Source organism: Muscardinus avellanarius (genome assembly GCF_963383645.1).
Source record: "Muscardinus avellanarius genome assembly, chromosome: X".
NCBI lineage: Eukaryota > Metazoa > Chordata > Mammalia > Rodentia > Gliridae > Muscardinus > Muscardinus avellanarius.
The window spans coordinates 13370681-13395162 of NC_137792.1; the positions used below are offsets into that span (position 1 = coordinate 13370681).

The following is a 24482-nucleotide window of genomic DNA, read 5'->3' on the forward strand; positions in this document are numbered from 1 at the left end:
TGCTCATGCTAGTCTCCTTGTCTGCAGCGCCCTTTTGGCCACCACCCAACCTCAGCAAGCTCCTACTCACCCTTCAAAGCCCGGCTGAAACATGGCACTATCTGGTTCCCTTCTGAGCACAGAAGCAGCCCTCTATAAACGGGCCTGGCTTGCATACTTTCTGGACGTCTGCATGCTCGGCACAGCCAAAGGCCATGGCCTCTGAGGGCAAGGCCCAAGGCTGCTCACCAGAAGCCTGGCTGCGGGCACTGTCTGCTGTTTAGTATGTGGTGAGGGGCTTGCTAGACCACCCACAGCACCTGCTTCTGGGTGGGGGAGGGATCAGGCCTGACACCTCTCAGGTTAACTTCTCACAAGAGCTTTGACCCAATAAAAGGTGGAAGAGTTGCTGAGAATGATCCATTCTGAATTCTCTTTGCACACAGTTTCAACTTGGAACTGGGACTTCTTAGGTATTTGAGGTCCAAAGCTTTTTGGAGTCAAAGAAAGCTATTGAGCCAGGCGTAGTGGCGCATGCTTGTAATCCCAGCATTTGGGAGGCTGAGATCAGAGGATCGTGATTCGCGGACAGCCTCAGCTACTTAGCAAGGCCTTTTACAACTCAGTGAGACCCTGTTTCAAAAATAAACCAAAAGCCGGGCGTGGTGGCACCCGCTTGTAATCCCCGCGCTTGGGAGGCGGAGACAGGAGGATCGCGCAGGTTCGAAGCCAGCTGCGCGCGCTGGCTTAGGAGACCCTGTTTCTAAATAAAAATATAAAAATAGGTCTGGGAGTGTAGCCCAGAGGTAGAAGGGCTTCCAGGAACCCCAGTACCACCAAAAAAAAATAATAATAAATAAATAAATAAACCAAAAACTAGTGCTGGGGGTGTAGCTTGGAGGTACAATGCCCTTGGGTTCTATCCCCAGTACCACAAAAAAAAAAAAGAAAGAAAGCTATTGAATCCAGAGATGCTCTAACACTGAGCTATACCCCAGCACTTTGTTGTTATCTTTACATTTATTTATTTTTGTGGTACTGGGATTGAATTTAGGGGAATTCTATCTCCAAGCTACATCCCTAACTCATTTTTGTTATTTCTTCATTCATACATCCATTCATTCATTCATTTATTACAGGGTCTTGCTATGTTGCTGGAAGTCTTGCTCCTTGCTAAGGCTATCCTTAAACCTGCCATCCTCCTGTCTCAGCTTGCCAAGTACTGGGATTACAGATGTGCACTGCCATGCCTGGCTAGCCCCTTTAAAAATTTTTTCTTGTTTCATCTTACGAGGTGGCTGAGTCTTGTTATTTGCTGAAGCTGTCCTTGAACCTGCAATCCTCTTATCTCAGCTGAGGCAGGAGGCTCACAGATTACAAGTTTGCACCACCAGGCCCAGCTTCTTTTTTTATTTTGAGAAAGGGTGTCGCTAATCTGCCCAGTCTGGCCTCGAACCTTCTGAGAACTGGGATACCAAGTGTGCACCGATTGATTGCCCAGCTTCATCAGGAGTTATGTGAATCTCAGCATGCTCATTCTCACGGCGCTTCTTTGGGGAAACATGCTCTACCTAGGAGCGCCAGGAACTCATTTCTGGCACACTGGGGCCAGAGAAGGAAGGATTCAGCTGAAATGCTTAGCAGGTAAAACTTATCTTGCTGGGCAAAGGACCATGCCAAGGACATGAACACCAGCAGCCTGCAGGATGGAGGGAGGGAGGGATGGTGTACATCATGTCTGGGGGTGAGCCTGTCTCTCAGGTAGGGTGTACGCCATATCTCTCGGATTCTCTGCTTCTGCTTCTTCTTCTTCTTCTTCTTCTTCTTCTTCTTCTTCTTCTTCTTCTTCTTCTTCTTCTTTTTGGTGGTACTGGGGTTCCTGGAAGCCCTTCTACCTCCGGGCTACACTCCCAGACCTATTTTATATTTTTGAAACAGGGTCTCTTAAGCCAGCACAGCTGGCTTCGAACCTGCGTGATCCTCCTGTCTCAGCCTCCCAAGCGCGGGGATTACAAGCGTGCGCCACCACGCCCGGCTCTCTGCTGCTTCTAACCAGGACGTCTGCCTCCCTGGCCCACTGTGGTGTGCAGCAAGAACCCATGGGGGAGGAAAGACCAGGAGTATGCAGCCACATAGCTAGCCAAGGAAGGTGGCTGCTCGCATGTAGTCCCGTAAGTTATTGGCACCAACCAGGGCAAGGAAGTGTACTCATCACAGAGCCTAGCTGTCACCCAGACACTAGTCACATGTCCTCCATGTGGACAGAGGACGGTGTTCAACTGCTTCACTACACATGCTTTTATCAAAGAGCTATTTGTAGGGTATACACTTAATGGATTTTTATGATGATGATGGTGATGGTGGTGGTGGTGGTGTGTGTGTGTGTGTGTGTGTGTGTGTGTTTGTGTGTGTGTGTGACACAGATGTGCCCTTCACAATGAGGATCTAAAACTCAAATTCTACCTGTTCACTGTAAAAGAAGTATGGATTCTTGTGTTTGAGTGCATGTGTATGGGTGGCACTACAGATTGAACCCAGGGGCGCTCTGCCACTGAGCTACGCCCCAGCCATTTTTACTTTGGAACAGGATCTCATTAAGTTGCTGAAGGTTTTACTAAGTTACTATGTGCTGGCCTCAAACCTGAGATCCTCCTGTCTGAGCCTCCCAACTACTAGGATTACAGGCATGCACCACCAAGCCTGGCAAGAGGTATTCAATAGCTTGTAGTGTCAGTAAAACTTAGCAGGCTAATGCAAAATACTGCATTTTATTTTGGTAGTACTGGGGCTCCTGGAAGCCCTTCTACCTCCAGGCTACACTCCCATGGGCTACACTCCCAGACCTATTTTATACTTTTTTTTCTTTGGAAACAGGGTCTCTTAAGCCAGCGCAGCTGGCTTTGAACCTGTGCGATCCTCCTGTCTCTGCCTCCCAAGCGCGGGGAATACAAGCGTGCGCCACCACGGCCGGCCCCAAAATATTGCATTTTAACATTCAAACTCTCATGAGACCACCAAGGAGCACCTCCAAATAATTATGTTCACTAATTCAGCATTTCTCTTCAAAATAATTCCTTTTTTGTGGTACTAGAGGTGGAACCCAGGGGCTTTTCTACCTCCAGGCTCTACTCCCAGACCTATTTTATACTTTATTTGGAAACAGGGTCTCACTAAGTAGCTGAGGCTGGCTTTGAACCTGCACGATCCTCCTGTCTCAGCCTCCCAAGTACTGGGATTACAAGCGTGCGCCACCACGCCTGGCTCAAAAAAATCATTTTAAAAATGTAATTTTCTTGGTCTCCTATTCATAATAACATAACACTTTCCCCAGAGAAATGTGCGATCAATCAAATCATAAGCATCAAGTGAAATGAGTCCTTCACAGCATGCAGAGCTCTTTGGAAGAGACGCTGAGCATGGTGGGAGTCAAACACACTTGTAAACCTGTGTCAGAAGGTTTAAGCCACTTCTCTGCCAGTGACATTTCCGACCACCTTCAGGATACTCTGAGCACTGAGCTGCTTTCCCCAGGACTGCAGTGCCACCCTCCCTCTGACCCCAAGTATTCTTCACCAAGGACAAGTGACTGCCACATTGATTGCCAGAGTCAAGGACCCAGCAGGGACCTAGGAAGAAAGCTTCCATTTGTCTAGATAGGAGTTTCTTACTTCTTTCTTTTTCTTTTTTTGTTACTGGGGACTGAACACAAGGGAATTCTATCTCCAAGCTACAGCACCAGATCTATTTTATTTTTTATTTGGAAACGGGGTCTAATTAAGCTGCAGAGGGCCTCCACTAAGTTGCTGAGGCTGGCCTTGAACCTGCGATCCTCCTGTCTCAGCCTCACAAGTACTGGGATTACAAGTGTGTGCCACCATGCCTGGCCCTGGATGGGAATTTCAATAAACCAAATCTATCCGTCAACAGTGAAGGAGCATCCTGAACACTAAGCACTGTTCTAGATGCACCAAAGAGGAATTGATTTCCTACCTTTCTCTTCTGTTCTGTTGGGCAGGGTTTCTGGTCTTTCAGGAGGTATCTTTTTAAGTTCATGTTTTCTCTCTGTAGTACCTGGGAAGGAAAGGGTAACAGTGATCAGAAAATTTTTGTGCATTCATTTATTAGATAGACCAGCATTTTTTGTGTGGTACTGGGGATAGAACCCAGGGGCCTTCTACCTCTGGGCTACACTCCCAGACCTATTTTATATTTTATTTGGAAACAGGGTCTCTTAAACCAGCCAAGGCTGGCTTCAAACCTGCGTAATCCTCCTGTCTCAGCCTCCCAGGCACGAGGATTACAAGTGTGAGCCACTATACCCGGATATACCAGCATTTTTATATCATCAGGTATAGCAATGCCAATTATTTTTTTTTCTTGAGCTGGTTACTAGTGTTACTTGGCTAACATGAGTTGCTTAGAAACCGCAAAAATCATTTCCAGATTGTGTGATTAAGTTTGGTTTTCTATACATCTTTAATTCTTAAAAAGCCACTAATATTTTCTGATATTTAAACCTGGCTTCATTATGCATAAATATAGTCACAGGATATTACTGTGTGGGGATAGGGAGTGTCTGGAAATAAACAAGCCACTCATAAAATATACAAATAAGTAAGGCATAGTGGTAGCATACACCTAGAATCCCGGTACTAGGAAGGTGGAGACAAAAGGATCTGAGGTTTGAGGCCTCAGCAACTTATCAAGGCCTTCTTTAACTTAGATCTTGTCTCAAAATAAAAAATAAAAGTGCTGAAGGTGTAGCTCAGAGATAGACTTTCCCTGGGTTCAAAATCCCCAGTCTCTGTCACACACACACACACACACACACACACACACACACACACACACTGGGTATCATGCTCTGCAAATAAGCAGAGGTTTAACAGGGACCGGTATTCCATCTTGTAGATATTTGAAAATATGACCTAGAATTGTTTGATGCCCCTTCCATTAAGAGGTGAGATATGAGGTGGGTGTGGTGGTAAATGCCTGTAATCCCAGTACTTGGGAGGTTGAAAGAGGAGGATTTCAAGTTTATGGCCAGCCTCAGAAACTTGGTGAGACCCCCAGCAAATCGCTAAGACCTTGTTTCAAAAATAAATAATAAAAATGTCTGGGAGTGTAGCTTGGGGGTAGAGCGCCCCTAGGTTCCATCCCTATCACCAAAGGAAAAACAAAGGCACTGAATACACAATTCATCTGAATCCCTTTAGTGACTCACTACAAATTAAACACTGCATCTCATTTATATCAATTTTATATGATTTACTTGGCCAAGGAAAGCTGATGATGGTGAAAATAGGACCATCCACCCCCTCGTTTCAAAGCAGTTCCCAAGAGCCTTCAGCAGGATAAATGAGCAGATGTAGACTCGAAAGATGAAATACTAGTTTGCTTGGCTCCCCAGGGACCCATCCAAGTGTTGGTAAAATCATTTCAAAAGAATAAGAATCTGCCTGCCACGCTACTATGTAGTCTCCACATGATGGTGGAGAAGTTCAGTATCATTTACAGAGACAGAGAAAAATGGACAATTTGACTATCTCGAGGAATCCGATCCTAGTTACTATATTCTAAGCTGCTAGAGCCTCAGACTATTCATCCATCCCCTTGGTCTCCAATTGGTTACCAAGGCCTCTAAGGAAAAGGGTCTTCAGGGAAAAACACACAAATAGCTTCCTTTAATCTCAACACAATAAAATATTTATATAGCCATAGCCACTAGGTGGCAAAATGAACCTGCTTGATGCCAACACAGGCAAGGGTGGAGCAGGAGATGTAATTAGTATCCCATTTTAGGGCTTAATCTCTATAATTCTCAATTATGCCCAAGAGAATGACAAAGGAGTTTGGGGTGAAGTTTATTTCCCCCAATTTGGTGGGCCAAGAAACCATTTTTTTAAAAGTTACTTCTTAATAAATTTACAAAGTATTCTGGAAATTTATTCATACTTTAAATGCTATACAAATCCTAATTGTAGATGTGAAAAACTAAAAATTCTCCTACTCTTCATCTGTTTTTGCTGTTACTTTTTTTCCCCTGTGAAACTGGAGATTAAACCCAGGGGTGTTCTATCACTGAGCTATACTCGCAGCTCTTTTTAATTTTTTTAAGTAGGGTCTTAGTAAATTACTATGCGCTGGCCTTGAGCCTACAATCCTCCTGCTTCAGCTTTCCAAATACTGGGATTACAGATGTACACACTTGGGTTAGTTGTTCTTTTCTTTGGTATGGGGAATTGAACCCAGGGACATTTTACCTCTAACATATACCCCTAGAACTTTTTATTTTGAAATGGGGATCTAGCTAAGTTGCTAAGACTGGCTTTGGACCTGTTTCAGCCTTCCAAGTACTGAGATTAAAGGCCTGTACCACCACACCCAGCTAGTGACTTTTTTTAAAAATGTCACTTAACTAGTTATTCATGAAAGAATTTCTCCCCATAATTTAATGTAACAATTCTAAAGAAGAGTTCTATTGGGAAATACAAAATCATCCTCTTTCCATAGGAGAGTCCAGTGTGCAGTGAGTTACCAAAGATCCAATAATACCAAGTCTTCCTGTATTATTTAACCCTAATGTCTGAACTGCACAGAAAAGGCAAACCATTCATGATTTAAAAAAACCAAGGAGGAGCAGAAGTATTCATGGGTGAACAACATCATTTTGTTGGAGGTGAGTGAAATGAGTATACATTCATGTCGGTCACACTAGACAGACATTGAAGATCCAACTGCTCTGTTTATGCAAAGTGACACTCTGTCCCATGGAAACAATTTCCCAAAAGCTGACCGTCCAATTAGGCACAGGAGAAGCAGGAAAATACCAAGTTCTTCTCTCCTCAGAAACAGTTTACTAAAAACAAGACAAACATAGCCGGGAGTGGTGGCACGCACTTGTCATCCCCGCATTTGGGAGGCTGAGACAGGAGGATCACAGATTCGCAGGCAGCCTCAGCTACTTAGTGAGGCCCTCTGCAACTTACTGAGACCCTGTTTCAAAATAAAGAAGAAAAAATAGGTAGGGGTGTAGCTCAGAGGTCGGATGCCCCTGGGTTCCATCCTCGGTATCACAAAAAATAAAATAAGGAAAAACAAAAAATAAGACAAACAAAATTGGTTAGTGCGTGCGTGCGTGCGTGCGTGCGTGTGTGTGTGTGTTACTGGGGATTGAACCCAGGGGCATTCGACCTCTGAGCTACACCCTCGGCCCTTTTATATTTCTATTTTTGTTTTGAAACAGAGTCTTGCTAAGTTGCCCAGGCTGGCCTCAAATCTGAGACCCTCTCGTCTCAGCTTCCCAAGTAGTGGAATTCCAGGTGTATATCACCACACCTGGCTAAAATGATTCTTTCAGACCATTCTTTTTGGAAGCCTTGAGTTTTGCAGTGCGCTGGGCGCACGTTTTATGTGATAAGTTTTGTTTGTTTGTTTTTTAAAGGAAAAAAACCAGCAGTATATTTAAAGTTTGCCTACGAAGTCCAAATCAGAACGTTCCAATTTGGCAAACGGTGGCATCTGAGTCCAGGAATCTCAAGCTCGACCAGGAACAATTTGCATAGATGGAAAGGAAGATGTGCACTGTAGCTGATAGAACTGAAAGGTACATTACCTGCCCCTTGCTTGATGACAGGAGCGGATGGAGGCGGTGGTTTCTTGGGTCTCTGAAAAATTAATCAAAATGACACCACATGAGTGTTGGCAAGCTGTCCCCTCACAGGAGGACCGCAGACATTGTTTTCCATGAGCAGTGTGGACAATTTCAGGAACCTCTCCAAAAAACTGAGCAATTTTCTCTCTGGGGACGTCAGCTTTTGGCACCTCTAAACAAACACTAAAATGCATGCATTCGGCCAGACACAACCCCGATCGACAAATGAAACGCCATTTCCCCCTTTCTAAATTTGCAACAGCCTTCTGGAAAAGCACGGCTCGGCAAAAATGGCCTGAAACCAGCAAGCACAATGGTACTCCTACGCTGAAACCACATTTGCAATTAAGATTGAATCTGCTGAATAACCAAGCGATTCAAAAAGAGTCACTGCGAAGACTCCAAATCGGATCTGCTATGGATGAGCAGATCCAAATGCAGGCAGACAGTCCTCTGCGGCCAGGCCGGGTCTGCGCCTTCTGCCCCTTTCCATGCCGAGGCTGGCGGGCCATTTGAGGCCCCTCACAGACCAGTCACGCCCTGTCACATGTGATAAACCAGAATGGAGGGTTTTGGCATTTTGCAAATCAGCTGCTATTTGCCTTTATCTCACTTGCTGTCACTCGGTAGGGGACAGAGGCAGCGCTGCAATCAATGGCATTTATCCCTGAACTGATTCCAGAGCGGCCAGTATCTCCTCATCAGTCACCCAGGATTGCCTGCAGGAGGGAGATGGGCGGGCCAGGATGGGCAAATCTTTCAGTGGCTGCAGAATTCAGCCAGGGCACCATCTTGGACCGCCATGTTCATGCTAATGGCAAAGGGGTGGGGGTGGCCATGCTGAGATCCAGCTCCATGTCAAAATCATTAGGGATGGGCAGGACTGGGATGGTTTAAGCACATGCTCCAGGCTGCTGCCAACAGTTCTCGCCTTCCTGGGCCTCATATACTTGTGATTCTAACAGCTCCCCAGAGTCTTCTGTTCTCTTTGTGTGTGCATGTGGTGGTGGTGGTGGTACTGAAAATTAAACCCAGGGGCATTCTACCTCTGAGCGACACCCCAGCCTTACTTTTCTACCTTTTTCATCTTGAACCAGGGTCTCACTAAGTTGTGGAGGGCCTCACTAAATTGCTGGGGCTGGCCTCAAACCTACAATCCTCCTGTCTCAGCCTCCCAGAGAACTTCTCTTATGATGCAATACTATGGTATATAACACAGGGACCAGCCAAAGCACACGCCAGGCCCTGCTCCCACCACCAGTACCTGGTGCAGCACTTGGCCACAGAAAGAAACTGCTTTAAGTAAAATCCATAAGGAACCTACTCAGCATCATAGCACAGAGGGTCTGGATTGTATAATTTTTCAGCCCTGTCTTCACTCACTAGTTTGGCAATTCAGCCCAGTTGCTCTGAGTACACAATATCGCGAGGTGGGCAAGAGATGAGGATCTGTGATCCGGCTGTTCCTATGGTCTACATGCAGGTGACCTCACCTCGCTGTTTCTACTCATCTAGAGATGGTGACTAATAGTGTCTTACTCTTGGGAGGAGGTGGTTTTACCAGCAGAAGGACTTAGTAAGTTCTGACTTATTTAATCCTTTTGACAAGTCCATGCACTGGATATTAGTATACCCAGTCAGCTGTTGAAATAATTGAGGCTTTGAGAGATAAAGTCATTTCCCAAGGCCTCCGGGCTATTAAGTGAGGTGGGGGATGGGGTGCTGGGAGTGGAGAATGGGGGCGCTCTGACCCACAGTGTGCTCTTAAGCACTGTGAAGGGTCCATCCCGCCAGAGAATATCCACAAGCCATAATACACAAAAGAAGTTCAGGAAAGCACAGGGATCTGTATGATGTTAAAGCTGGAAGAAAACAGGTATCAAATTGCAACTGTGTCATGAGCTCAACTCTGCTGCATTTACAGAAAGAGAAAAAGACTGGGCAGAAACTGAATCGGTGATCTCTAATGAGCAGGATTTCGTGCGTGCATTGTGCGTGCACGCGTGTGTGCGTGTGTGTGTGTGCGTGTGTGTGTGTGTGTGTGTGGTACTGGGGATTGAACCCAGAGACTTTCGACCTCTGAGTTCCATTCTCAGCCATAGTTTTTTTATTCTTTATGTTTGAAACAGGGCTTCACTAAGGTGTGGAGGGCTCCGTTAAGTTGCTGAGACTGGTCTCAAACCTGCAACCTTCCTGCCCCAGCCTCCCAAGTGCTGGGATTCTAGGCATGTGCCACCACACCCAGCTGACTAGAAGGATTTTCAGTGTGCTTGCATATACATGAATTCCCTTCTGAATGGTTTTTATGTATTGTCTATATGAATACAGACAAAACTTACTATAAGAAAGCAAGTTTCTCTAAAGGCTGTCTCCCCTGCATACAAGCCCTGTGCTGAGCGAATGTTTCTGCTGTTGGTCAGCCCCATCCTGCTCTCCATTAGCTCCTTCCTTTCCCTTCCTCCCCTCTCTGTCTTTGTGTAAATCAGACTGGGGATGGATGTGTGTTTACCTAATGAAGTCATCACTGAAACTCTGCCAATTAACCTTCCTGCACCTCAGGATCAGAGTGATTTCTTATTCACGAAACTGCCAACACCCTGTGGCCTAATTCTCCCCAGTCAGGTCCCGACAACGCCTACCCCTGGATGTCTCCTCGCTCCTTGCTGGCTTGACATTTTCTCTAACCAATTTCACATGAGCCTCCTCCAGCAGAAGCCATTACCCCAGCGACCTTGCCTCAAACCACACGGCCCCAATTAAAAAAAAGGACAATTACAAGTCATCATATTTTCCAAGATTACTAGGCAAAGAAAAATACATCCCATAATGTTGTGTTAGATTTGGCATATAGCGGATACACACAATGTGACAGAGAGGGAAAGAAGGGGTGTGGGGAGGGATGCTGGGAATGTGCTAACAGACAATATATGAAAAGCATGGGCATGAAGCCAGGCATTGGCTTGGTGGCATGTGCCTATAATCTCTGTACCTGGAGGCTGAGAGACAGGTTCAAGCCCAGCCTGAGCACCTTAGCAAGACCTCGTTTGCTTATTTTTTTGTGTGTGTGTGGTACTGGGGTTCCTGGAAGCCCTTCTACCTCCGGGCTACACTCCCAGACCTACTTTTATGTTTTTATTTGGAAACAGGGTCTCTTACACCAGCGTGGCTGGCTTCGAACCTGCGCGATCCTCCTGTCTCCGCCTCCCAAGCGCGGGGATTACAAGCGTGCGCCACCACGCCCGGCCTTAGCAAGACCTTGTTTAGGAAAAAAAAAAAAAAGAGAAAACCAAAAGGGCTGGGGTATAGCTCAGTGGTAGAGAGCCCCTGGGTTCTATCCCTAGGAAAACACACACACACACACACACACACACACACACACACACACACACAAAGGGCCAACATGAAAATGTTAACAAAATCAATGAGCCAACGTTTTTTGGTTTCTGGGAAAGTCAAATGCTTTCTGTGGTCTTCATGTATGCAGGGCACATAGGTCTAAGTGTGTGTGTGTGTGTGTGTGTGTGTGTGTGTGTGTTCACATCTGCCTGCTTGTGAAGTTGTTGGACGGAGACACCAACATCATCCTAGATTTAAACTTGACCATTACACCACCAGGAAGGAAATCGATCCGAACGTCCCTGAGTGAGGACGGCAGGAAGGCAAGCTCTGCTTTCTGCTGAAGGATTTCGGATTTGACTCTGCCCTTTGTTTGGTAAGACTAGCCAGCTCCAAGCAAAAGAGCCTGTCAGCTGCTCTCTTCTCCCTGGCAGGAATTCTGGTTGGAACCAGTTTGCCTTCAGAGCTCTGGTTCCTAAGATGTGCTTTGTTGAAAATAACCAGAGGAGCATACCCCCATGGCTGGGTACATGCTATGGGATAGCTCGGTTCATTTTCAGTTGCTAAGACAGAATACCTGAGACTGGGAAATTTATACAGACAAGAAGTTTATTTTGTCTTGTCATTCTCTTAGTCCAAAAACACGATGCCAGTATCTGCTTGTTCTCTGGTGAGGGATTTGTACTGTTTCAACTCATGGCAAAAAGTAGAAAGTGAAGCGGGTATAGGCAAAAGGAGCCCATGTGCAAGAGAGACCAAGGGAAGGTGCCAGGCTTGTTTTTGTCTGCTCTCATGCAAACTACTCCAGTCTCATGAGAACTAACCTGGTTTCTCCAAAAATCCACTCATGAGGGTGCTACCCTCATGACCTTTCTCTCTTTCTCTCCTCTTCTCTTTCTATCTCTTTCTTTCTCTCTCTTTCTTTCTTTCTTTCTTTCTTTCTTTCTTTCTTTCTTTCTTTCTTTCTTTCCTGTACTGAAGAGTTAACGCAGGGGCATTCTACTTCCAAACTACATCCCCAGTCCTATTTTATTTTTCATTTTGAAAGAGGGTCTCAGTAAGGTGCTCAGGCTGATCTCAACCTTGTGATCTTCTTGTCTCGGCCTCCTAAGTACTGGGATGACAGATGAGTTGCTACCATGCCTGATTTAGAGCAATCTGAAGAGGCTGGGATGGCATACAACTAGAACTGAAAAAAATGGGACCTGTAATCGATCATCTTACAAGGTGTCTGGTGACTGGTACAAATAAGAAGGGTCCAGTCGGTCATAAGAATGGAAAAGATAGGGTTTGTTAAAACCAACAGCGCAGTCCTCTAACAAGCATTAGCTGGGCTTAGCCGAACTCAGCATATGGCTTCCTTGGCAAATGTTTCCCTTTGGTGTGTGAATAGGGCTTTACGCGATGTCTTCCAGGCCTTTTGTAAGAATGACTAGTTCCTCTCTCTTTGATTCTTCACCCTCCCAGATAAACTCACAGATAACAGGAGTTTCCTATGGAACCTGGTTCCAAGGGAATCAGGTCCATGGGGAGGGGTGAAAGAATGCTCAGGGCAGGTGAACCCAAGTGTCCCACACTGGCTGACATTTCTGCTTATGCTTAGGCCAAGAGCCTGTTACCTGGTGAGTCTGTGAGTTGGCAAAGACAAGCTTGAATTACAGTCAAAGGACAGTCTCTGGAGCTGAGAGGCAGACCCTCCACTGTAGCACATGCATTGGGATTGAAAACAGGGCCATTCTACCTCTCAGCTACATCCCCAACCCTTTTTATTTGGAAAGCAGATCTCGCTAAGTTGCTGGGGGTCTCACTAAGTTGTTGAGGCTGGCCTCCAACCTATGATCCTCCTGTCTCAGCCTCCCAAGTATGGGGATTACAGGCTTTCAGAATACCTATTCTACTTTTTTTTAACAGTGAAAAGTTGCTTCTGTTGTTCTTGGGAGTCCAAATTCTCTGTCATCTTCAATAACAATGACAAAGCACACACATTGCTTCATTCGAGTTCTCAGAATATTGAATGTTTTCATTCTGATATTTAGTTTTACTGACAAGGCTCAAAATAAACAGTCATTGAATCTAGGTTCTCTCATAAATAGCTTATATAATTGCTCTAAAATATGTACCAAGAGATCAACAGTGCTTTCTTGGAATACCTTGAGTGAAAGCTGAAAAGCATTTATCACCCTGGAGAGCAAATCTGCTGAGTGCTCTCAGGAAGAAAGACCCCCAGGAATTGCAAAGGCCTGATACTAGCCAGCCAATTCCATGCCTGCCACCTAGCAAATCCACCAGCCTCGGGGTGGGGCTCACTGAGTCAAAGGCTACTGGAGTTGCTGGGCATGGTATTACAGACCTGTGATCCCAGTAAGTGGGAGGTTGAGACAGGAGGGTAGTAGGTTCAAGGCCAGCCTTAACAACTTAGCAAGATGACCATGTTTCAAAATTTAAAAAAAGAGTTAGGTATAGTTCACAGGTAGAATGCCCTGGGTTCAATCCATATTACAAAAAAAAAAAAAATGTGGCCTGAAGTTAAAAAAAAAAATATGTCGCTTGCTTCTGTCTACCATAATCATCACAGACTATCCCCTCTTTTCTGGGTGGATGATTGTAGCCCCGGCTGCTGGCAAGACAAAATGACATGTGCTGCAACCGATGGCAGAATGTTTCAAACTCTGTTGTTCACACGGGGCCTTTGCGCTAATGATTCTAATCATTTTTACACCATCAACTCAGCAAATGACAGCCCTGTCTCTAGTCATGTTGTCACCAACTCGCCAACGTGCTGGGTGCAGCACTGAAGACTGCCAATAGGACCGAGGCAAAGCCGGCTGGCTGCTTTGATAGGCCAAAGGCAGTGAGAAAGGGTAGTATACTCTGGATTTTCTCAAAACTGAATGTCATATTATGCAATACTTTTCAGCTGTCGGCATGACTTTATCTGGCAGGTAGGACTATTGTTTCCCTAAAACTGCATTTTCTGCTTCGGAGGGACAAGGTTAAAAGACATCAAAGACACGGTGGCTGCTTGTGGGGGGTTAGAGAGATGCCTGTGGGTCTGTAAAGAGCATTTATGCCCCAACAAGCACGCCATACTGAGTCTACTCACACTGACAACCTCACTCTCCCCGTGAACTGTTTTCCTTAATACCTTATGTAACACCATTTCTAGAAAAGTACACTGCAGTCTGCCTTGCCTGAGTGAATTCAGTGCCCCACTAAAATAAGACCAGGAACTAAAGGGCAGGGGCTGCAACCAAGACAACAGCAGGTTTTGCTCATTTGTAAAAAAGTGATTTCGATTTTACCTTAGTCTTCAAAGCCACACTGACTATCACAATAGAAATGATAACTAAACAAGGTAATACATATATTATTAACTGGATGTAGTTATTCTGCAATATGTATCTGCAGGAGATTGGTTCCAAGAACCCCCGTGGGTACCAAAATCCATCGATGCTCAAGCACCTTATAGAAAGTGTTGTAGTATTTACATATAACATAAACATACCCTCCTCTAAGCTTTATACCATCGCTGCATTACTTATAACACCGAATACAGTAGAGATGTCATGTATATATTTGTCATAGTGTGTGTGTGTATGTGTGTGTTAGAACCCAGAGATGTTCTAACTGCAAGCTACGTCTCTAGTCCCTTATCTTTTTAAATTTTGAAACAAGATCCTACTAAGTTGCTGAGGGTCTCACAGAATTGCTGAGGCTGGTCTTATACCTGAGATCCTCCTGCCTCAGCCTCCCAAGTACTGAGAGTATAGGCATATGCTACCACACCTGGCTGCCATAACATTTTTTCAGGGAATGACAATTTTAAAGGGGTGCCTATGTTCAGTACAGGTGAGAGAAAGGACTCCATAGATGCTGGGCGAAGGAGTGAAAACAAAACTGATTTATGAGGCATCAGATCGGCTGGCACATCAGATGGTGGCACACGCCTATTCTTGGGAGGCTGAAACAGGAGGATTGCAGATTTAAGATCAGCCACTTAGGGTGATCCTCAAAAACTCAGTTGAGACCCTGCTTCAAATTAAAAAATAAAATTAGGCTGGGGGTATAGCTCAGCAGTAGAATGCCCCTGAAGTCAACTCCCAGTTCAATAAGAGAGAAAGAGAGAGGGAGGGAGAGGGAGGAAGAAGAAGGAAAAGGAGTGAGGGAGAAAGAGAGAGAGGGAGAGAGACAGAGAGACAGAGAGAAAGGGGGAGAAAAGAAGACAAAGATTATGTCATTCTGTGTTTACTAGCCTCTACAAATGGGTTTTATATATCACTGGCTGCCTATTTGATAGCTGTTCATCAAATGTCTTATATGAATTTGGATTCCAAGGGAAAATAACCACATACCAAGATAACTGGGTTGATTTGATCTGCTGAAGCAGAATGAACCAGAGTCAGCAGTCTAGTGTAGCTTCACAGTTGTGGACAGAGCCTTCTCCCACTCTTGTAATTTATTTCTTTCCTTTTTTTCTTTCTTTCTTTCTTTCTTTCTTTCTTTCTTTCTTTCTTTCTTTCTTTCTTTCTTTCTTTCTTTCTTTCTCTCTTTCTTCAATAACAGGAATTGAACCCAGGGCATTATACCTCTGAGCTACACTCCCTGTCTTATTTAACGCTTTTCTTTTAAAATGGTCTCACTAAGTTGCTAAGGACTTCACTAAGTTGCTGAGCCTGTCCTCAAACCTGCAATCCTTCTGCTCAGTCTCCCAAGTACTGGGATTACAGGAGTGCACCACTGTGCCCAGCTTTGTAATTGTAATTACAATGACTGGACTATTTAACCTACACCAGGCACTAGCCACCTACTAGACATTGTGTTAAGAATTTCATGTGCATCGCTCAATCTTTTCAACTGTTCCACAAGGTAGACAAAGTTATTTTCTTTACAATTTTATGGGTAAAAATACTGAGGCTTAAAGACTTTCAGAGACAGTGGATCATTTCTGGGCCCTGTTATTTCCAATATCTCCTATCTAGTCATTACCAAATGTTTAAGAACTTCTTTTCTCAGTGATATGTTTGCTGTCAATGTGACAATCCTTCATTGCTATAGTCTTTAGTAAAAATATTTCTAGTGATTTTTTCATAGTGAATTTTTTTCCTTATTGAATGACAAGCACTTCTTTGTGGTGGGAATTTATTTCCCTCCTAAAATATGCGGGGAATTAGAAGGTGGAGTTGTTAGCACTTAGATACCTCCTTCATGCCAGCATTTCCCAATTAGACCATTCAAGAATCTTGTGAAAAATGCAGGTTGGTTCTAATGTGTAATATCCAGGACAAGGTGTGAGCATCTCTAACAATCACCCAGGTGATATAGATGTTGCCGGTACTGTAAGTACTAAGGATCTAGAAAACATAGAACAATCCAGATTCTTTAGAACCCAAGCTCAGATCCCAAGAAAGAATAGGTGTAGGTGAATAACAGAGCATTCTTCACCTAAATAATAGAAACGAGCAAACTACCAAAAAGTCTACAGCATGTAGCCTTGGACTTCAAACCCATCTACTGATTTACTAAGATGATCGTCTAAGACCTAATGATCTTGGCAGATACCAACACTAACATCCTAAACAATTGCATCTGTTCACCTAAGAAGTACATACACCATTAAATGCTGGTTTCGTATGTGTGTGTGTGTGTGTGTGTGTGTGTGTGTGTGTGTGTGAAAAAGACACACACACACACATACATACACACACAGGAATGAACCCAGAGATGCTCTCGTATTAACCTTCATCTCAGCCCTTTTATTTCAAAACAGGGTCTCACTAGGTTGCTGAGAGTCTCTTTATATTGTTGAGGCTGGTCTTCAACCTGCGATCTTCCTGTCTCAGCCTCCCAAGTACTAGGATTACTAGCCTGTGCCTCTGTGCCTGGTTTGATTTAGTATTCTTGGCAACCAAAGTAACCAGTATTGTGCCTAACCTTCACCCACCTCTGCTCTACCAGATGGTGATGTATCAATGAAAGGGTTGGCATGTTCCAGTCATAGAGCTCCCATGACCATGAAAAGGCGCAGGCCAGAAGAGGTGGGTAGAGATCATACCAAAGTCTGAGCAGAGCTCTGAGGTACAGAGCGAGATGGATATGACTGAACTGCTGCTCCCTTAGACTATAAGGCATTTCCAGCTTTTCTTTTCTATTTTTCTTTTTCTTTTGTTACTGGGGATTGAACTCAGGGCATTATACTTCGGAGTTACATTCCCAACCCTATTTTAGCTTTGATTTTGAGAGTCTCACTAAATTGTTGAGGACTTCACTAAGTTGCTGAGTCTGTTCTCAAACCTGTGATCCTCCTGTCTCAGCCTCCCCGGTACTAGGACTAAAGGTGTCCATGACCATGGCCGGCTGCTCCCAGATTTTCAACATTTCTTCTTACATGATTGGCAGAAAGTATATATGGAGTAAGGCAAACAGAAATGTACTGGCTCATTTGGATGGCAGTAACATCAAATGGGTCCCCAGAAAGAAAAACAGGGATGAGAGGTATGTATGTACACACACACACACACACACACACACACACACACACGCACGTGCACACACACACACACACACACACACACACACACACCCCATAGGAAGATTAGCAGACCTTGTTCTGCATCCTCAGCCTCATAATGTGCTTCTCAGTCATTTCCATGACGTCATCTACATCACCACCCTCGAGGACCATGCTGTGTAGGACGCAGGCTATCCACCTACCAGTCAGACCCCCGAGGGTTCTCACAGTTTGCTTAGATGCTCAAATATACCAGGCACAGCACTAAGTGTCACAAGCACATTATCCTCTTTATCTACATACCTCTGGAATAGGGGTTGCTGTCCCCAGCTGACACGTGAGTTCTATAATGACCTAGTTCTAGACTATAGGCAAATGCAGCTAATGACTCAGAACCCAGGCCCATCAAACATTCAAATGCCAGTGCTCTGCGTCATTCCACCAAACCTCCCCCATCTGCCATTCCAAGCCATCCACCTGCAATTCTAACAGTGTATGGCGCGCTGAGATCAAAGCCCCAGAGACTTACATTCCCCTCCTTGTCAAAGTCTGGTGGAAGCAACTTGACGAAGTTATCAGGGAACACTCCTCGCCTGCCATTGAGTTCTCCTTCCCACCAGCCCACGTCGATGCAGTCCTAGAAACGAGAGAGCAGAGGGTGAGAAATGGGGATGGGCAACCTCCAGAGGGGTCTGCCACCATTTTGTGGCCGACATCCCCTTGAGGCCAATGTCCATGTGACGATGGTTGCTAAGACAGCACAGACCCCAGTGCAATGCTTTTTAGTGCGATGCTGCTTTCAGATGCTCAGAATCAGCCGGGCATGACGGCGCACGCCTATATTTTCAGGACTTGGGGGGCTGAGACAGGAGGGTGACAGGTTTAAGGCCAGCCTCAGAAACTTAGTGAGACCCTGTTTCAAAAGAAAAAATAAAAAAGGGTTGTGGGTATAGCTTGTAGTTAGAATGCACTTAAGTTCAATCCCCAGTACAAAAAAAGTCCTGAATTAATAAAGCCTTCTTTTTATTTCCTTAAAAATGGGAATATATGCATTTGCTTCATTTTAATTTACTGAAATAAAAGCATCTTATTAACTTGCAAAGGAGCTTAGAAAATAGCACATGCGTGAATGTCCTCTTTTGGTTAGCCTGTCCCAAAACTTCTCAAAATTATCATTATTATTTGGTACTAGAGATTGAACCCAGGAGTGTTTATACATTCCCCAGCTCTTTTTAAATTTTTTTATTTTGAAACAGGATCTCGCTAAGTGGTTGAAGTTGACCAACAACCTGTGATCCTCCTGTCTTAGCCTCCCAAGTACTGAGATCACAGGGTGCCTACCATGCCTGGCTTAAGCTTATCATAATTGAAAATGGTTTTGCGATAGTTGGTCAAGTATAAGGAAATCACACTTTACACAAGCTTATTAACATATTGCTCTTCTTTACCTCCTTTTTAAAATATTTTTGTGGTACTAAGGACTGAAACCAGAGTCATTCTACCTTCAAGCTATACCCCTAACTCCTTTTATTTTTATTTGTTTTTTTTTTTGGTGGTACTGGGGTTTCTGGAAGCCCTTCTACCTCCGGGCTACACTCCCAGACCTATTTTTACATTTTTATTTGGAAACAGGGTCTCCTAAGCCAGCGCGCGCGGCTAGCTTCGAACCTGCGCGATCCTCCTGTCTCCGCCTCCCAAGCGCGGGGATTACAAGCGTGCGCCACCACGCCCGGCTATTTTTATTTGTTTTGAAACAGAGTCTCGCTAGGTTGCTGAGGGTCTCACTAGGTTGCCGAGGCTAGTCTTGAACCTGTGCGCCTCCTGTCTCAGCCTTCCAAGTACTGAGATTACAGCAATGCACCACCTGTCTACCTTCTCCTTTTGATGGCAATGAGGCACAGCTGTCACCACAGCAAACACTTCTTCTAACTTACCAAATTCAATGTTTGCCTGCTAAGTGAACGAAGAAACCTGGTTATTCTTCCAGATCAAACCTATAATTCCCTTTGAATTATTTCTGTTCTGTTTATTCTTACGTCAGATGCCTCCTGAGCACCTGTGCTTTGCCAGCCTCTGAGCTAGGTGCTAGGGACTGGCCAATGAGCAAGACCAGCAGAAGCCTGTCTCCATGTTGCCATCCTGAGCCTAAGATTGCCCTAGGCATCTGACCTCAGACCACACAACCACTTCTATTTTTTCCCTTTTCAACTGGATGGTAATCCAATTCATTCAAATATCTCTTGCATTTGTCCTCTGAGTACAATTCCAGTTCTATCACCCAACCGCCTGGCCAACTGTAAACCTCCTCTGTAGGCATCTCTTCCTCCCTGGTGTATATGCACTGTCAAGCACGGCATATTTTTAAAATTCTTTCTTTCTTTCTTTCTTTCTTTCTTTCTTTCTTTCTTTCTTTCTTTCTTTCTTAAACAATTTTTATTGGACATAAATAGTATACATTTAAACTATATTTGGTGCCCTCTCCCCCTCGCCCCCATTTTCCCTTCCCCCCTCCCACCAATGGTTGTCCAGGTTAACCATGACTTATTCATAATTTTACACATGTTCAGATGTAGACCCTCATTAATCAAGATCAGCCTTCCTCCTCTCCTATCTTTCCATTCAAACTTTGCTGGTATTTCCCCTCCATTATCTGGAGTCCCACTGGTATCCTTTGTGTTTCCTAGTTTGGGCATATTAGAGGAAACATATGTACCTTTTCCTTCTGAAGCACGGCAATTTTTGAGCTAAAAGCTGATCCTCAGACTTGTGATCAACAACATTTAACTGAAGACTGAACGGAGTGAAGGCTTTCCCCCCAAGTGTCAGTAACACTGATGGCTTTTTTTTTTTTTTGTGGTACTGGGTATGGAATTCAGGAGCATTCTACCTCTGAGCTCTCCCACCACAAGTCCATTTCTTTTTACTTTGAAATAGGGTCTCACTAAGTTACTGAGAGCCTTGCTAAATTGCTGAGGCCAGCCTTGAACCTGTGATCCTCCTGTTTCAGCCTCTTAAGTACTGGGATTAGAGGTGTGTACCACCATACCTGGCTCCAGATGACTTTTTTTTGTGTGTGTGTGGTACTGGGGATAGAACCCAGGGGCATTTTACCTCCAAGATACACCCGATTCCTTATTTTTTAGTCTTATTTATTTATTTATTTATTTATTATTTATTTATTTATTTATTTTTTGGTGGTACTGGGGTTCCTGGAAGCCCTCCAGGCTACACTTCCAGACCTATTTTTACATATTTTTTTTTATTTGGAAACAGGGTCTCTTAAGCCAGAGAGGCAGGCTTCGAACCTGTGCAATCCTCCTATCCTCCGCCTCCCAAGCGCGGGGATTATAAGCGTGCTCCACCACGCCCAGCTGTCTTTTTTATTTTTTAAAACAGGGTCTCACTGAGTTGTGAAGGGACTCGCTAAGTAGCTGAGGCTGTCCGTGAACTATGATCCTCTGGTTTCAGCCTCCCGAATTCTGGGATTACAAGCCTGCCCACCACACCTGGCTCCAGGTGACTTTTAAGATTAAATATGAATCAAGAAGATGATCAGCAAAGAGAAGAGATCATGCTCAGAGTCCCTGTAGAGTCCCCCATGGTCCTCCATAACATTGGTGGGGAGGAGTTAAGAGCTCAAGCATCAGGTACAGGAACCAAGAGGACCATGGCTACGTGACTCACTTGTGCTTGCTAGATCAGAAAGTCCAGCAAGGTGAGTTACACATCTGGGTTTTCTTACCATTATGCCCCCAGCTCTTTGGACAATATCCTATATAGTAAATGTTTGTGGAGTCAATGAAAGCTCTTTCTATCCCTGAGATCGTAATCTGTAGTCTAATACTACAGGATAAGGTGGTCTCTAGAAGGCAATGGTCAACACATTCCCCACCCCAGTAGTATTTGTTATAAAGATACATTGACCCCTTAGAATAGAATGCAAGGATACAGGTTGTGGAGACTACTCCCTAGTGACAGATGATAAATTGTAATCATAACCAACATCAAAACCCCAATACATTCTTAGCAACAAGTTCATGTTTACTCAGATAAAAACAAGGGTTCAAATATCTTCCATCCTGAGAGAATGCTTATCTTTCTGGAAAAATGGCAGGCAGTCCAGGCAAATAGCATGGCCCTGCCCTTGTCCCTTGACCCCTAATAAATCTAGCATCAGTCCCTGAAGAAGGGATTCACAAACAGCAGTGGTGGTAGCAGGACTTGGTGACTTCTAAGGTCCTCGATGAATGTCATCAATAATACTAAAAACACAAAGAATTTCTTTTACCCCTAATCCTTAGAAATTAAGTCTTTCAATTCAGAAGGTTCTGATTCCAAGGAGATTTGTGGTACTTCTTTTCCTTCTCTCTTTCTTCATGTGTTCTTTCTGTGTGTGTGGTGAGGGGGGCTGGGAATTGAACACAGGGGCATTCTACCTCGGAGCTATACTCCCACTCCTATTTTATTTTTATTTGGAAACAGAGCCTCACTAACAGAGACTGGCTTTGAACATGCAATACTCCTGTCCCGGCCTTTCAAGTACTGAGATTACAAACACGAGCCAAGGGTAGCTATTAATTTGGACTTAGTGTGTATCTTTCACATATGTAGTTCACCTCCCTCCCTTCCTCCCTCCCTCCCTCCCTCCCTCCCTCCCTCCCTTCCTTCCTTCTTCTTTCCTTCCTTTCAATTCCTTCCTTTCTTCTGTTTTTCCTTCTTAGAATTGAACCCAGGGACATTCTACCTTTGAGTTATACCCCTATTGCTTTTTATTTTTTTTTTCTTTTCCTTTTTGCTTTATTATTTTATTGATTGATTGATTAATAATAGAGATTGAGCCCAGGGGCATTCTATCTCAGAGCTACATTCCCCAACCTGATCTTATTTATTTGAAACAGGATCTCAGTAAATTGCTGAGGCTGTTCTGTCTCAACTACCTTTTTTTTTTTTTTGCGGGTCTGGGGATGGAACCCAGGGGTATTCAACCTCCGAGCTACACCCCCTGCCCTATTTTTTATTCTTTTTTTTCATATTTATTTTTAATTGGTGCACTGTATTCATACATCATAGTGGGATACATACTTTTGTAGACATACATGCACACATTGCCCAGTCAGCCCCCACCCGATCCCCACCCCGTTCTCTCCCTATCCCCCCCTCCTATGCTTGGCTTAGTAGTTGACATCTAGTATTATAGCAATTTATCCAAAATTAAAAATGATAATCTCACATAACAGTTTCATTTGTCTGCTACCAAGCTTTTGATGACTTAAAGATAACATTTCAATATTTCTTTTTGCTTTCTTTCTTACCAGAGAATCTATTTTTTTCTATTTTTTAGGTGAAACTATCATATATTTATATATTTATTTTTCAGAAAAAAAAATCTATCCTAATATGGAATATGGACTCTAGGTACCCAAAACGATCTTGAAAAAGAACAAAGCTAGAAGATATATATTTTCTGATTTCAAACCATATAAAGCTACAATATTTGAAACAGTGTAGTACTATTCTAAAGGCAGATATATAAACCATTGGAGTTAAATAAAAGCCTAGACCTAAATTCTTCCCTATATTGTCAAGTTATTTTTGACAAGGTTTCCACGAACATTTGGTGGTAGAAATAATAATCTTTTAACTAAATATTGTTGAAAAATAATAATTACATGGAAAAGAATAAAATTGGACCCTTACCTAATCCCATATACAAATATTAACTCAAAATAGATAAAAGACCTAAATATAAATCTTAAGACTATAAACTTTTAGGAGAAAATCTGGGTCATAAAACCTCACAACATTGAAATTGGCAGTGATTTCTTGGATATGATTTCAATGGCACAGGCAACAGAAGAGTATACAAACTCCCTAAAAAATAAAAAACATATTGTATATCCAAAGACAATGTAAACAGAGTTAACAGTTACTAATAGAATGGGATAAAATATTTCCTAATGCTATATCTGAAGGTATATTAATATTCCAACTAGAAATCCTACAAATTAACAACAATAAAGGCAAACAATACCCTTTAGAGATAGGTAACAGACTAACATAAATAGTGAATCTCCACAGATAACCAATCTTAGTTATCTGTTGGATGGAAAATCTTGTTTCTCTAGTTCTGATGTGTGTTACCTATTTCTTCCTTGTAGTTAATCTCTTTGAGTATTTTCTCTAGTGCTGGTTTTGAAGACATAAATTCCTTCAGTTTCTGTTTGTCATGGAAGCTTCTTATTTCTCCATCTAATTTGATAGAAAGTTTTGCTGGGTAGGAAATTTTTGGCTGGAAGTTGTTTTCTTTCAAAATTGGGAATATGTTACTCCAAGCCCTTCTGGCTCTCATAACTTGGTTTGGGAAGTCTGGAGTGATTCTAATTGGTTTGCCTCTGAATGTCACTTGGCCCTTTGCTTTTGTTGCCTTTAAGATTCTCTGCTTGGCTTCCACATTGGTCATTTTGACAATTATGTGGCGTGGGGATCCTCTTCTCCGATCCTGTCTAAAGTGAGTTCTATAAGTTTCCTGGACCTGTGTATCAACCTCTTGCTCTATGTTTGGAAAATTTTCTGCTATTACTTCTTTGAAGAGATTGTTGATCCCTTTGGTTTCACTTTCTTTTCCCTCCTCTATTCCAATTATTCTTAGGTTAGCTCTCTTAAAATGGGCCCATATTTCTTCAATGTCAGATTCCTGCTGTCGGATATTTTTTTCTAGATTAGAAACTATGCGTTCATTTTTGGAATGATCATCTTCTAAGAACGAGATTCTGTTCTCCATGTGTTCTAATCGGTTGTTTGTGCTTTGAATTGAGGCCTTTACTTCATTAATTGCATCCTTTATCTCTTTTTGGCTCTCTCTGAGTTCTTTTCGAAGCACCTCTATTATTTCTACAGTTATTTTCCTGATTTGATCTTCTAGAAATCTCTGATTTTCTGTTTTATCGGGTTCTGATGTTGTGGGGTTGTGAGCATTCATTGCTCCAGTATTATTCCTCTTTCCCA

At 43.5% G+C, this 24482-nt stretch overlaps 1 protein-coding gene across 6 annotated transcripts in view; it reads right to left on the reverse strand.

Moving 5' to 3' along the window:
* SH3KBP1 (SH3 domain containing kinase binding protein 1) overlaps positions 1-24482 on the reverse strand; it is a gene marked incomplete at its 3' end in the record, with an annotated part of 239082 nt that overhangs the window by 62922 nt on the left and 151678 nt on the right. For all 6 annotated transcript variants that reach the window (XM_080719051.1, XM_080719048.1, XM_080719050.1 and 3 more), the window contains 3 exons: positions 18007-18114; positions 7595-7646; positions 3970-4050 (listed from right to left, as the gene is read on the reverse strand). In XM_080719051.1, coding sequence (XP_080575177.1) covers positions 3970-4050; positions 7595-7646; positions 18007-18114 — 241 coding nt within the window. The remainder of the gene's footprint in view (positions 1-3969; positions 4051-7594; positions 7647-18006; positions 18115-24482) is intronic.